At 41.1% G+C, this 15,014-nt stretch overlaps 1 protein-coding gene across 1 annotated transcript in view; it reads right to left on the bottom strand.

The window, feature by feature from the left end:
* Positions 1–1,974: 1,974 nt before the first annotated feature.
* CTNND2 (catenin delta 2) overlaps positions 1,975–15,014 on the bottom strand; it is an 891,951-nt gene continuing 878,911 nt past the window's right edge. Inside the window, exons 21-22 of the mRNA XM_069958560.1 lie at positions 11,924–11,997; positions 1,975–2,863 (exon numbers count right to left, since the gene is read on the bottom strand). Coding sequence (XP_069814661.1) covers positions 2,603–2,863; positions 11,924–11,997 — 335 coding nt within the window. The 3' untranslated portion in view covers positions 1,975–2,602. The remainder of the gene's footprint in view (positions 2,864–11,923; positions 11,998–15,014) is intronic.

Below are 15,014 nucleotides of genomic sequence, written 5' to 3'. Positions count from 1 at the left end.
ATGTCCAATGCACACAATTATTGAATAATGGACGTTTTTACCGCAGACGTCAAAATAATGAACACGATCATTATTTTCTAAAGTCTTTTGTAAATAACGGACATTTTTATTAGTTGTTCACGCACAGTTTTTCTTTGTTCGCCGTTCTTTCTTCATTTTTACTATTAAATTCAATGGACTTCTCAATTGAGCTACACCCAAAGACCAATTAAACCACCTAAACTAGGGGAAGGGGAGGCTAGACAGCTAAATGACGTCCGGTATTTTAGATTCAAAATAGCGGACGTCATTTTAAACAGAGCAAAAAGACGTGGTGTGAACATAGCTGTACACAGTTTTGTTTTGAAAGGTAATGCAATTTAGACATGTAAAGCTTTTGTATTAATTGAGCAAAAAAGTAATGATCTGCAAAATCTGTTATATGAGCTATTATATGAGGGAGTTGTTGCATTGAGCGATCTACTATAAGGCTATGTTTTTACTGTTTTTGCATGTTTTGGTGTGTGCATGAGCCCCATTGTTTGAAATAAGAAGATGTGCTTCAGTTTAAATTGATATGTGGTGCAGATTTTTTGGCACATATTTCAAATACACATAAATGACACACTGCCTTGTATTTCACACACAAAATAGACTGGGAATCCAGCATGCATTATCTCATTGAATAGGACTAATCAGTATCCAAAACAGCATTCGCTGCAAAAAAAGAGTGAAATATGCAGCAGAAATTATATTATATATGCCTCAGATTTTGAATGTGTATAATGTTTATATAATGTGTTCTGGAAACATAGCTTAACGTTTATGGCCCACTACCAGCATAACTTATGTGTAGGAGACTCTCACCTACATACATGATTGCTTACCCGAGATATCATGGAACTGTTCTAGTAAAGTAGATTACTGAAAACATTTGCCTAACTTTTTTTAGTTTTCAAGTTCTCTTTTAGTGAGTAAATCACAAGAACTCATTGTAGTAACATTATGGCTATGTTTGCACATAGTATTTCTGTCAGTCTTTTTTCAACCAAAACCTGAAGTAAGTTGAAAAAAACAAAACTGTGCAAATGTATTCATCAAAATTTTGCCCCGTCAATTCTACTCCTGATTTTGGTTGAAAAAATACTGACTGAAAAATTGTGTATGAACATAGCCTTACAGTAACATTTCAATGTAATATCTTATCTTCCTATAACTAGCAGATGCTTGTATAAGCCTGACTGTTTGGCAGATTTGAACAGCTGAATTTTGATGTAAAACATTGAACATACTTGTTTGGTAATGACTATCTTCCTTTGCCCACCTGAAGAGTTCTGCATTTTTACTATGATTTAAAACAAAAAAACAAAACAACTTTCTTGGTGTACAGCATTTAAAAAAATAAAATAAAATCTAGTACGAGTTATCATACAACTATATTTTGCCTGGACAGCTCTAAGGCACCTGGTCGTAAAATTGCACAAATCAATGTAAATAAAAAAACGACTCTTCCTAGTTGGATCATACACTGGTGCTATGTGTATATTATGCCAAATCAGTAAAGAAAATGTAGGAAATGTGGAAGATTAAATGTAATCACATTAAAATTAAAAATATTCACACTCATGCAGACAATTGCAGTCAATGTTGATCTTTGTTTTGGAAATACACATTTGGCAAATATAGATGACATATCAATTGCAATTTATTTTTTTTAACACTGTATAATCATAAGGAAAACCAGTAAAAATGGAAAAAAAAGTCTATTTCAAATATCTACATGTAAAATTTTAGGTATTGAAAAAAGCACTTTGTAGACAAATGATGATGCTATTTGCCAGACATTACTAACTTGTTTAGTTGTCACAAAAAAAAAACACGTACTAGACCATACAATACTGCTAAAAAGTACTTTAGTCTTTCAATTTTTTTTATCTTGCTAAAACTTACTTGGGCAAAAAAACAAAAAAAAAAACAAAATATAGTGACATTTTTTATTTAATCTTGAAGAAATTAAGCAATATATAGAACCACTCAAGAAGGAACACTGTGGCATTGGTGTAATTTACACAGTCCACTTTCCTGTATCAGTAATGTACATCAATTACTTTACAACAAAGCATCAACAAAAGGCAAGAGACATCTTGCTTATACAGAAGAAACCTCTAATGCAACTTGAAGCTTAGGTTCACAATGAGGAAAGTAAACAAAATGTGAAGAACTGTTCCCCATAGATTTATGTAAACTTTAATCTTGTGCTTAATCTATGTCAACACACTTCTAATGTGACTTCCTCACACCAGAACCGCTTCCATTACACCTGGTGTATTGACTTTGATTTTCCCAGATGTCCATTCCTAAAGTAAAGAAGGATTTAAGGGTAGCATACTTCTGTTACATTAGATTTCTGCTATGCTCTAGTACCCTTTCATGAAATGCACATACTCTCTCCTGGCAATTACTTTCTAGAAATTATTTGATTCCTTTCCTTACTAAAACATCACAATTTAAGTTTCCACAATGATATTTACTGCCTTTCTAAGGAACAGGCTTAACAAATTAAATCTGCAAGAAAAAGTGTCTTAAGTTATGCATGCACATGCACAGATTCTGAATCTGCGTCTCAAACCCATGAGTCTGGTGAGGCAGGATAGTGGCTTGTTTCATAGTTCAGTTCGCTATAAGGGCGAGCAGCAGAATAAAAGTCGACATAGTTTCCAGTTGACTTTAATCCCAGATGCATATTATACTCAGTGGCAGGAGGTCGGTGGTGCACTTGATCTTCAAAGAAGGCGTCTTCAAAATTTCTCGTTGAATTCTGAAATGGTTGGTAGGTCTCATAGTCTTTTCTGCCAGTTTCTTGTGGAATTGGCTGTGTAGAAATCTATTTAAGGAAGATTAAATGAAAGTGGAACAGATTTTTTTAATGTAGTTATTATAATAAGAAATATTTAACATGGTTTAAACAAAATTATTTATTTGGCTGGCCCAACCTGTGATGTAAAACTTTTTTGGAACAAGAAAAACCACCACAATTGAAACACGTTAACATTTATAAAAAGAAATAAAAAGGTAAAAATAATAACCGTAACTATCATCTTTTGTTTGAAAAATGTAAGCAATTCCCTATAATCTACTGCCATATACCGTATTAACCAGTTTTGTATTAACCTACTCTCTACCTTCTTGCTCTTCTATAGCTGTAAATAGCTTTGCTGGATGACATACCCAATGCCCAGGATAAAGTACTGGGTATAGGCATTCATGAAGCCTATTTACAGCTAAAGAAAAGCAGAGAGGCACAGGGTAGGACAGGGGGGTGTTATGAGTAGAGTACTGATATGTCCATCATGGTGTGTTAACATCATCAGCAGAATTTCATTTCATAACACTTCAGGTGCTAGGTAAACACTACCACAAAACTAGCAAAAAGCTTAACCCTTTGAGGACCAAGCCCAAAATGACCCATTGAACCGCGCCAATTTGCTTTTTTGCGCTTTAGTTTTTTCTTCCTCCCCTTCTAAGAGCGCTAGCATTCATTTTTCTATCTAAAGGGCTATGTAAGAGCTTATTTTTTTCAGGAACAGGTGTACTTTGTAATGGCGTCTTTCATTCGACCATAACATGTATGATGGAACCCAAAAATATCTTTATGAAAATATAAATTGGTGAAATTGGAAAAAAGTATGCAATATTGGGGGTTCCTGTCTCTACGTAATGCACTATACGGTTTAAGCGACATGATGACATTATTCTATAGGTCAGTCCGAACACAGCCATATGCAGGTTGAGGCTGCGTTCACACTACGTATATTTCAGTCAGTATATGTATATTTCAGTCAGTATTGCAACCAAAACCAGGAGTGGATTAAAAACACAGAAAGGATCTGTTCACACAATGTTGAAATTGAGTGGATGGCTGCCAATTAATTGCAAATATTTGCTGTTATTTTAGAACAACGGCTGTTATATTGAAATAATGGCCGTTATTTACTGTTATATGGCGGCCATCCACTCAATTTCAACATTGTGTGAACAGACCCTTTCTGTGTTCTTAATCCACTCCTGGTTTTGGTTGCAATACTGACTGAAATATACTGATCGAAATATACGTAGTGTGAACCCAGCCTAGGCTGGGTTCACACTACGTATATTTCAGTCAGTATTGTGGTCCTCATATTGCAACCAAAACCAGGCGTAGATTGAAAACACAGAAAGGGTCTGTTCACACAATGTTGAAATTGAATGGATGGCCGCCATTTAATGGAAAATATTTGCTGTTATTTTAAAACATTGGCTGTTATATTGAAATAATGGCAGTTATTTACTGTTATATGGCGGCCATCCACTCAATTTCAACATTGTGTGAACAGATCCTTTCTGTGTTTTTAATCCACTCCTGGTTTTGGTTGCAATATGAGGACAACAATACTGACTGAAATATACGTAGTGTGAACCCAGCCCCCAGATTTTCTAATTTGTTTTGTTTTTATTAAATCCTTTTTTTGCAATTAATTAGTAATCAAATGACCCTATTGTGACTACTATAACTGTTTTATTTTTTCACCTACAGGGCTGTATGGGGTGTTATTTTTTGCGCCATAATCTCTAGTTCTTATTAATACCATATTTATGTAGATCGGTCGCTTTTTATAATTTTTTTATATATAATGTAACAAAAAAAAAAAACAGTGATCCTAGCGCTTTCCCCCCTCTTTTCATTTTCGCCGTTCACCGTACGGGATGGCGATTGGTATATTTTAATATATCGGACACTTGCGCACGATACAGTGGATTATATGTTTATTTTTTTATTTATTTTTATATGTTTTATTTATACGATGGGTAGGGGGGTGATTTTATTGGGGGAGGGGCTTTGGGGTATTTTTAAAAACATTTTTACTTTTTTTTTTCTTAACACACTTTAAGTCCCCTTGGGACATGCAATCTTCAGGCAGGCAGGCAAGCTCAATGAGCAGAGCGCCGATCGGACCACATGGAGGAAGGTAAGAGAACTCCGGCAGTCCGACACAGAGATCGGGAACCCTTGCAGTTGCACTGTGGGGGTCCTGTTCGGTAGATGACAGGAGCTGCTCCTGTCACTTACACTTAAACGCCGCTTAAGGGGCGTCTAAGGGGTTATTGACAGGTTGCAGTACAATTGCTGTAGCCTGTCATTAACGGCGAGGGCCCAGCTACTGAATGCAGCCGGCCCCCACCTGCTATGAAGCACGCCCTGCTTCGGAGTGCGATTCATAACCCAGGACGTACCTGTACGCCCAGGGTTGTCTGGTGACAGGCGGCCAGGGCGCACAGGTTTGTCCTAATTCATCTAGGGGTTTAAAAAAAAAATTCTGAATTGCTGTTTTTTTTTTGTTCATCCTATCTTGGAATAGGATGGAATAATCAAAAAGTCATATGTGTCCCACAATAGTAATAATAAAAACTACAGCTAATCCCCCATAGAAACAAAGAAGAATGGTATAGCAGAAGAAATGATCACTTGGTTCATATAGTATGCCCTTATGCTTTTTCCTTTATTCCTAAGTGTATATATATATATATATATATATATATATATATATATATATATATATCCTGGGCATGTTAAATTTCCGTTACTGCTGATTTATCAACCACATCTGAAATCCTTGCTGGAGAGCAGAAAAAAATTCCCTTCAGATGGCTATACCCATTTGTCATTGCATTAATGAAAGGAGGCAAACACTTCACCATATGCACCACGGAGGATCTGGAGTCAGTATGGCACCAGCTTAAAATGGCAGCGCTTGAAATCACATCTTGGATGCCACTTGCAACAATAGAAGTGACCTTTCAGCTCAGAGACCACTCGGAAGCTGCAGCCGCAATGCTGCAACACATGCAGAGCACAGGAGAAGACCATGTACAGGTAATGTATTCATTGTTTGTTCAATCGTTACCAGTTGGCCAGGCATTGCTATTACATGTAGCGATGTGCGCCCAATGATTTTAGGTCAGGGTCTAAAGAAATAATCGTTTCATGGGCTAATTGTTGTCTCTATTACACAGAGCAATAACTGGTCAAATTAGCCTGATTATCGCTCAGTGTAATAAGTAAGGATGGTCCGAACCTGTTGAGATTCGGGTTCGTATGAACCCGACTGCTCGGCATAAGATTCCCGCTGTCTGCCCGCTCCGTGCAGCGAGTGGATACAGCGGGAGGACCGCCTGGAAAACTGGGATACAGCCTACGAATATGGCTGTATCCCAGTTTTCCAGGCGGTCCTCCCACTGTATCCACCCTCTCCACGGAGCGGGCAGACAGCGGGAATCATTGCAGAGAGTTTGGGTTCGTACGGTTCGGACCATCCCTAGTAATAAGGCTCTTAAAGGGGAATTCCACATAAGGAGTTTTCTATTAAAAGTACATTAAAAGTTATAAAGATGTGTCTATATAATGTATTGCCATATCTGTACGGTTCTGCCATACTGGTAGCTGTTTGTAATCCAGGAAGTGAAGAAAAATGGCCTCTGTGCCAATTCACATTGTCTCACATTGCCTCCTGCTCCCTCCCCTGCTTCCACCTTAGGAGACAAATATTCCATGCCTCTGTCTCACATTGTGTGTGTTTGCTGAGTACAGGCTGATGATGCAGACAGGGGGCAGGGCGTGATGTCACAGGAGGCTTGGCTGGATCCCCCAATCCCCTGAGTGATTCACCATCTCTGACCGGCCAGAAGCAGCTGCTGCACTGATTTCTGCAGTGAAATTAGGGCTATGTTAACACATGTTGGAGTTTCATTGTAGTACTGAAGCGTATTTACAAAAATGATGCAGTAACACAAGTAATCTATATCATAAAAATCAAAGTCTGTCTGTCTGTCTGTCCTCTATAGACTTCTAAACGCCTGAACCGTTTGACCCCAAATTTGGCACACAGATACATTGGGTGCCCGGGCAGGTTAGAGCGAAGGTCCCGTCTTCGCCAGATGTACAGGAGGGAAGGGAGAGGGGGAAGAGCGCCCCATAGAAATGAATGGGAAAATCTCCTCACTGCACACACAGGTGATATAATTAGCATTGCAGCAGACACGGCAGTTGGGAGTCTTAGCAACCTTTCATTTCATAGGGAGCTGGAATCTGAATGGTTGCTAGGGCAGCTGCCTCACAACAGATCCACAGAAATAACTGGTAGACCCCCTACTCCATCTATATAGGACATATATACAGGGCCCCCTACTCCATCTATACAGTACATGTATACAGGACCCCCTACTCCATCTATACAGTACAGGTATACAGGGCCCCCTACTCCATCTATACAGTACATGTATACAGGACCCCCTACTCCATCTATACAGTACATGTATATAGGACCCCCTACTCCAACTATACAGTACATGTATACAGGACCCCCTACTCCAACTATACAGTACATGTATACAGGGACCCCTACTCCAACTATACAGTACAGGTATACAGGACCCCCTACTCCATCCATACAGTACATGTATACAGGACCCCCTACTCCATCTATACAGTACATGTATACAGGGCCCCCTACTCCATCTATACAGTACATGTACATACAGGACCCCCTACTCCATCTATACAGTACATGTATACAGGGCAGTATTACCAGCTGCTGCTGCCCTAAGCACTAAACCTGAGGACACCCCATCCTCACTCACCAATTAGCATCAGGATTGGTAGGTAATAGCTCCAGATGTCACATTTACCACCGCCACACCAGGCCTGACCAATACTGCCTTACTGTGAATGGATAACACTGTCATAACACACCTGACCAATGCCGCCATACTGTGATGTCACAGGAGGCTTGGCTGGATCCCCCAATCCCCTGAGTGATTCACCATCTCTGACCGGCCAGAAGCAGCTGCTGCACTGATTTCTGCAGTGAAATTAGGGCTATGTTAACACATGTTGGAGTTTCATTGTAGTACTGAAGCGTATTTACAAAAATGATGCAGTAACACAAGTAATCTATATCATAAAAATCAAAGTCTGTCTGTCTGTCTGTCCTCTATAGACTTCTAAACGCCTGAACCGTTTGACCCCAAATTTGGCACACAGATACATTGGGTGCCCGGGCAGGTTAGAGCGAAGGTCCCGTCTTCGCCAGATGTACAGGAGGGAAGGGAGAGGGGGAAGAGCGCCCCATAGAAATGAATGGGAAAATCTCCTCACTGCACACACAGGTGATATAATTAGCATTGCAGCAGACACGGCAGTTGGGAGTCTTAGCAACCTTTCATTTCATAGGGAGCTGGAATCTGAATGGTTGCTAGGGCAGCTGCCTCACAACAGATCCACAGAAATAACTGGTAGACCCCCTACTCCATCTATATAGGACATATATACAGGGCCCCCTACTCCATCTATACAGTACATGTATACAGGACCCCCTACTCCATCTATACAGTACAGGTATACAGGGCCCCCTACTCCATCTATACAGTACATGTATACAGGACCCCCTACTCCATCTATACAGTACATGTATATAGGACCCCCTACTCCAACTATACAGTACATGTATACAGGACCCCCTACTCCAACTATACAGTACATGTATACAGGGACCCCTACTCCAACTATACAGTACAGGTATACAGGACCCCCTACTCCATCCATACAGTACATGTATACAGGACCCCCTACTCCATCTATACAGTACATGTATACAGGGCCCCCTACTCCATCTATACAGTACATGTACATACAGGACCCCCTACTCCATCTATACAGTACATGTATACAGGGCAGTATTACCAGCTGCTGCTGCCCTAAGCACTAAACCTGAGGACACCCCATCCTCACTCACCAATTAGCATCAGGATTGGTAGGTAATAGCTCCAGATGTCACATTTACCACCGCCACACCAGGCCTGACCAATACTGCCTTACTGTGAATGGATAACACTGTCATAACACACCTGACCAATGCCGCCATACTGTGACTGGATAACACCACCATATTAGACCTGACCAATACCGCCATACTGTGACTGGATAACACCACCATACCAGACCTGACCAATATCGCCATACTGTGACTGGATAACACTGTCATACCAGACCTGACCAATACCGCCATACTGTGATACTGTGTAACACTGTCATAACACACCTGACCAATACCAACATACTATGACTGGAAAAGACTGCCATACCAGACCTGGCCAATACCGCCATACTGTGACTGGATAACACCGCCATACCAGACCTGACCAATACCGCAATACAGTGAATGGAGAACACCGCTATACCAGACCTGACCAATACCGCCATACTGTGACTGGATAACACCACCAGACCTGACCAATACCGCAACACAGTGAATGGAGAACACCGCTATACCAGACCTGACCAATATCACCTTACTGTGACTGGATAACACTGTCATACCACACCTGACTAATACCGCCATACTGTGACTGGATAACACTGTCATACCAGACTTGATCAATACCACCATACTGTGACTGGATAACACTGCCATACCAGACCTGACCAATACTGCCATACTATGACTGGATAACACTGCCATACCAGACCTGACCAATACCACCATACTGTGACTGGATAACACTGCCAGACCTGACCCATACCGCCATACTGTGACTAGGTAACACTGCCATACCAGACCTGACCAATACAACCGTACTGTGACTGGATAACAATGCCATACCAGACCTGACCAATACCGCCATACTGTGACTGGATAACACCGCCATACCAGACCTGACCAATACCGCCATACTGTGACTGGATAACACCACTATACCAGGCCTGAACAATACCGCCACACTGTGACTGGAGAACGCCGCCATACCAGACCTGACCAACACCGCCATACTGTGACTGGATAACACCGCCATACCAGACCTGACCAAATACTGACACACTGTGACTGAATAACACTGCCATACCAGACCTGACCAATACTGCCATACTGTGCCATACCTGACCAATACCGCCATACCCCCTCTCGAAAAGACACCAGATTTTCTAGCAAGTCTAAACAGGAGGGTACTGCCCCTCTGCAAGGTGCTACCCTAGGCACCAGACCATGGGTGCCTAATGGTAAATATGACCCTGCAGGTATACAGGACACTACAGTTATACAGGACCCCAAACTTTACACTACAGGTATACCGGACCCCAAAACTATACACTACAGGTATAAAGGACCTCCACCAACTATATACTTCAGGTATACAGAACCCCAAAATATACACTACAGGTATACAGGACCCCAAAACTATACACTACAGGTATACAGGAACTCCATCAACTATATACTACAGGTATATAGGACTCCAAACTATACACTGCAGGTTTACAGGAACCCAAAACTATACACTACAGGTATACAGGACCTCCACTAACTCTATAATAGAGGTATACAGCACCCCCACCAACTCTATACTACAGGTATACAGGACACCAAACTATACACTACAGGTATACAGGACCCCAAAACCATACACTACAGGTATACAGGAACTCCACCAACTATATACTACAGTTATATAGGACCCCAAACTATACACTACAGGTATACAGGACCCCCAAAACTATATAATACAGGTATACAGGACCTCCACCAACTCTATACTACCGGTATAAAGCACCTTTACCAACTCTATACTACAGGTATACAGGACCTCCAACAACTATATACTACAGGTATACAGGACCCTCAAACTATACACTACAGGTATACAGGACCCCCGAACTATATACTACTAGTATACAAGACCTCCACCAACTATACCCTACAGGTATCCATGACCCTCAAACTATAAACTACAGGTATACAAGACCTCCACCAACTATACATTACAGGTATACAGCACCAACTATATAGTACAGGTATACAGGACTCCCGAACTATACACTGCAGGTATACGGAACTTCCCAAACTATACAGTACAGGTATGCAGGCCCCCCAACTATATACTACTGGTATACAAGACCTCCCTCAACTATACAGTACAGGTATGCAACCCTTCCACCACAACTACACACTACAGGTATACAGGACCCCCCAACTATGCACTACAGATATGCGAGACCCCTAAAAACTATACACTGAAGGTATACAGAACCCCTCCAACTATGCACTACAGGTATACTCTAATTCCACTGATTAACTTAGATGAAATAATACCTTTAGATTGGCCTCCTGGGCTCCTTAGAACAAATCTAATTAACACACTGAAACTTTATACCCGGGCAGCGCCAGGTACATTTTCTAGTATATGCTAAACAACAGAGAGGATCAGAGTCGGCACTGCCAATCCCACCTGGAGAAAAAACGAGGCATAAACAGTACTCATGTAAGATAGTGTTGGATAAACTCCTTATTGTGGGGCTCAACTTCAAAGAAAAAAAATGACTGATCATAATATGTGCGTGGAAATTTCAATTTAAAATGTTCTTTACTTTATTCCAATATCAGCATGCTGTGTGGTGTTACAGGTAGTAACAGTGTCCTGTGTGGGTGGGACCACAATGAAATGATAAAGTACTGCAAATATTTAGTAACACAATGAAACTGCAATGTGTGAACACAGCCTAGATGTTCTGCAACAGGTTTGGGCAGAGAATGGGCAGGGTGGAGGACTATAATGAACAGCTGTGGGAAAGCATTGCATTCTGGAACCAGTACTGCACTCTGGGAACTGCTCAACCAGGAAGTACAGAAATACAATACAGAACAAAAACCCCACAAACAAATGGATTTTTGGTAGTTTCAAAACTGGGATAGATAGGTAAGTAATGCTATATGCTTCTGCAGAAGTTTCATTTTTTAACCTCTATCTGGAGTTTCATTAGAAAACTACAAATTGTAAAAAAAAGTTATCCCCTTTTTCTAAATTCCATGAAAATACATTCTTTCAAATGCCAAAATGTTACAGTTTAAAGACTTACTTGGTTATGTTTCACATCATCACCAGGTGTTCCAAATGAATTTCTATATATAGTTGTGGTTCCTGTGGTTGGAGCTAGAAAAAAAAATGCAATAAAAAAAGTAAATAGTTGAAAAACAACCTTTTTAAGCAAAAATTTAGCAGTTTCATAAAAGTAACATATATGTGCACATGTAACAGCCATGTTACCTTTGAGTTCAATAGAACTCAAATAAAGGCTGGTTCTTGGTCCCAAACAGTTAAGGGGGCATACGTATTTATCAAGGCCAGTGTATTTGTGCTCCCTGTCCCCCATGTCAGCAGTTTAAAAAATATTACCCAGCAGGGTAACAGCCTTGTAAAATACATTTAGGGTGCGTTCACACCTACAGGATCTGCAGCTGATTTTCTGCAGCAGATTTCAGTTAAATAACTGAACACAGCATCAGATTTGATGCTGTGTTCAGTTATTTAACTGAAATCTGCTGCAGAAAATCAGCTGCAGATCCTGTAGGTGTGAACGCACCATTAAGAATGACAAGTTATCATTTTTTACATGTAATTTCTACATATACTGTGCCCCCTGCTAGACCCTTCAGGTATAGACTATGACATCACTTTTTAAAAAATAAATAAATTGAAGCCTGCCACTATTTGTGCATTTCCCATAATAAGTGTACATTAGGAATTTGTCTATATTAAAAAATAAATTGTGGCCAGAGTTGTAGATGTTGGGCAATCCCAGCATTGCCGCACACAAGGCCTTCTGGCCTATGCTCACTGTCACATTGTCTACCCAGAATAGGTGGGTGGCACTGTACACAGCTCAGAGAGGAAAGGGGTCAAGTGACTGAGTGCATCTGTTATGCTAAGCACACTGCACCCTGTTGGGTAGTTCATTGAACCCCATCCTTGCTAGGCTTAGCAGGTAGGGACTCTGCGTGGAGGCAGATGAGTTCTTTGGAAGATGTCCATGCGGAAATCTAGGAGGAGATAGCAGTGTGACCTCCATTTCTTGTTGCTACTGCTGCAGCTCTCCTGGATGGACTGTTATCCAGTGGGTAGTCAAGGACATATACTGCCCCTGGCCATAGCTGAAACTCTAAGACGTCCTAGCTCAGGTTCACCTGATGCGAGACAGAAAGATGCAAGGAGTTGCTAACCTTCTTTAAAGTGACACTGTCACCCCCTTTGTGCATTCTGACATCTCTACACAGGTGTAAAGGTTAAATTTAGCGTTTTTCATACCTTATATTATATCATACGTCATGGTGCTTGCTCACGTAAAAAGTGATCTTTTATCAACTGCAGACTGTGTTAAGTGGGTGGGGCAATAGCGTCACTTAACCCCGCCCACCGCACCCCAGTTGGCCCCCCCTCTAGGTCGGCCCACCAATGGGTGTCAAGGGGGTGGGGCCTAGACCTTTAGGCCAGGCTGTTCCAATGGCTGACGAGGGGGCGGGGGCCAATGGTGGCATGGTGGGCGGGGCTAAGTGGCTTAGGAGGTGACAGTGTCACTTTAAATTTGAGTTTTTTTGCTTTATTAGGTTATGCACTATGTAAATGAGCCAGGTAGTTACCTTTAGTTAGTTATATTGTTTATTAGTATATTGTAATGTGTTGTATATAGTCATGTATATAGTAGTTCATATAGTTTATTAACCCTTTCACTATAACTTATCTTAGCGAATTTGAGATTGGTGTTTAATGACAAATTGTATTATCTTGACTTGCAGAGATGGGGCTGCACGATGGTAACTGCCCTTTTAGTTCATTATGGGCATGAAGTGGCGTGGGGGTCCAGGTTCTTACAGGCAATGGAGCGGTGGCATTCTATGTGCTGACACATACATTTTGTAGCTGGGTTTGAACCCAAATACAACACACTTTATAGTCACAGATGCTACAGATAGCATCATAGTCTTCCCTGCCATGACTCGGAAAAACTGCCACAGTGGGTGGATCTTTGTAGCAGGAGCACTGCTAGACTGTTCTTAAATTCTGTTGCTGCCTTGGGGTACCTGTCAAGTGCCTGTGCCTTCCTTAACACAGTCTGTTGACTAGCTAACGCTGAACCCCTCCCCCTTTTAACTCTGGAACGACAATCTGTGGATAGGATCTGACGCTGGTTCGGTGGACCAAACACATCTTCATCCCCTCATGATGATGATCATGATAGATTTCATGTGGGTCTGCTACATCATCATATTAGTCCAGGACAAATGTATCCTCTCCTAAGCTTTCTTCTTTTAGTGGCATGTGGTGCTGACCCTCCTTTGCTCTCCTGACTGCTTTGTGGCCTAGAAACCCCTGTAGTGTCAATGCTGCCTTTTAGTCGCTGATTGTCCTGATAGTCCTCAAAACAATCTTGACAGTACAGCGCTAAGAGTCCGGGGGAGTGCTAGGCTTGACAGAAGCTCTCTTGCTGATGGTCCTTCAAAGCTGACTTGAGGCTATGACACAACAGGATATGGGGCAGAGGAAATGTCCTGCCCTTGGCACGAATTAGTGATGGCATGCCTTTGTTAGGGCCCTTCTGATGATTGCTGGCCCCAGGATTGACTACTGAATACTGTGGAGCTGGAACTTTGAAGGATCTTTTCCACAAGGAGTCCAGAGTGGTGTGACCTCCATTCGGTGTTGCTGCAGCAGCACAAAAAGGGGGGTGAGAGCTTGCCTAACTAGCAGTGGACATTCAAAATAAATTAATAATGTTAAATTGAATTAAAATTACAATTAAAATAAATCAAATCGATTGAAATTGAAATAAAAATGACACTTAAATTGATGCCACTTAAATTGACAAAGTTTGCCACACAAAGGGAGGTGAAAGGGAACTTGAAGAGGGATATGAATGTGTGAAATGTTTTATTAGAAAGATTTCCGATTTTATGACGCTGATACAACAATGTTCACAGCTGTCCTGGAAGAAAACCAATATTACGCCATTGATCCATCAAGGACCTAAAAATTTAAAAAACATGTGCCTAATCGCACTGTGTGTGTATAGTCCTGTACCAAGTCGCTTCTCCTTGGTTAGTTCAATATGTAAAAATAGAAAGATCAGGACACCTTTTCTCTTCAGAAATTCTCTTATTTTTACTTTTTCTTAT

The sequence above is a fragment of the Dendropsophus ebraccatus genome, chromosome 2 (genome assembly GCF_027789765.1).
Source record: "Dendropsophus ebraccatus isolate aDenEbr1 chromosome 2, aDenEbr1.pat, whole genome shotgun sequence".
Classification (NCBI taxonomy): domain Eukaryota; kingdom Metazoa; phylum Chordata; class Amphibia; order Anura; family Hylidae; genus Dendropsophus; species Dendropsophus ebraccatus.
This window is presented reverse-complemented; position numbering and strand designations above follow the sequence as displayed.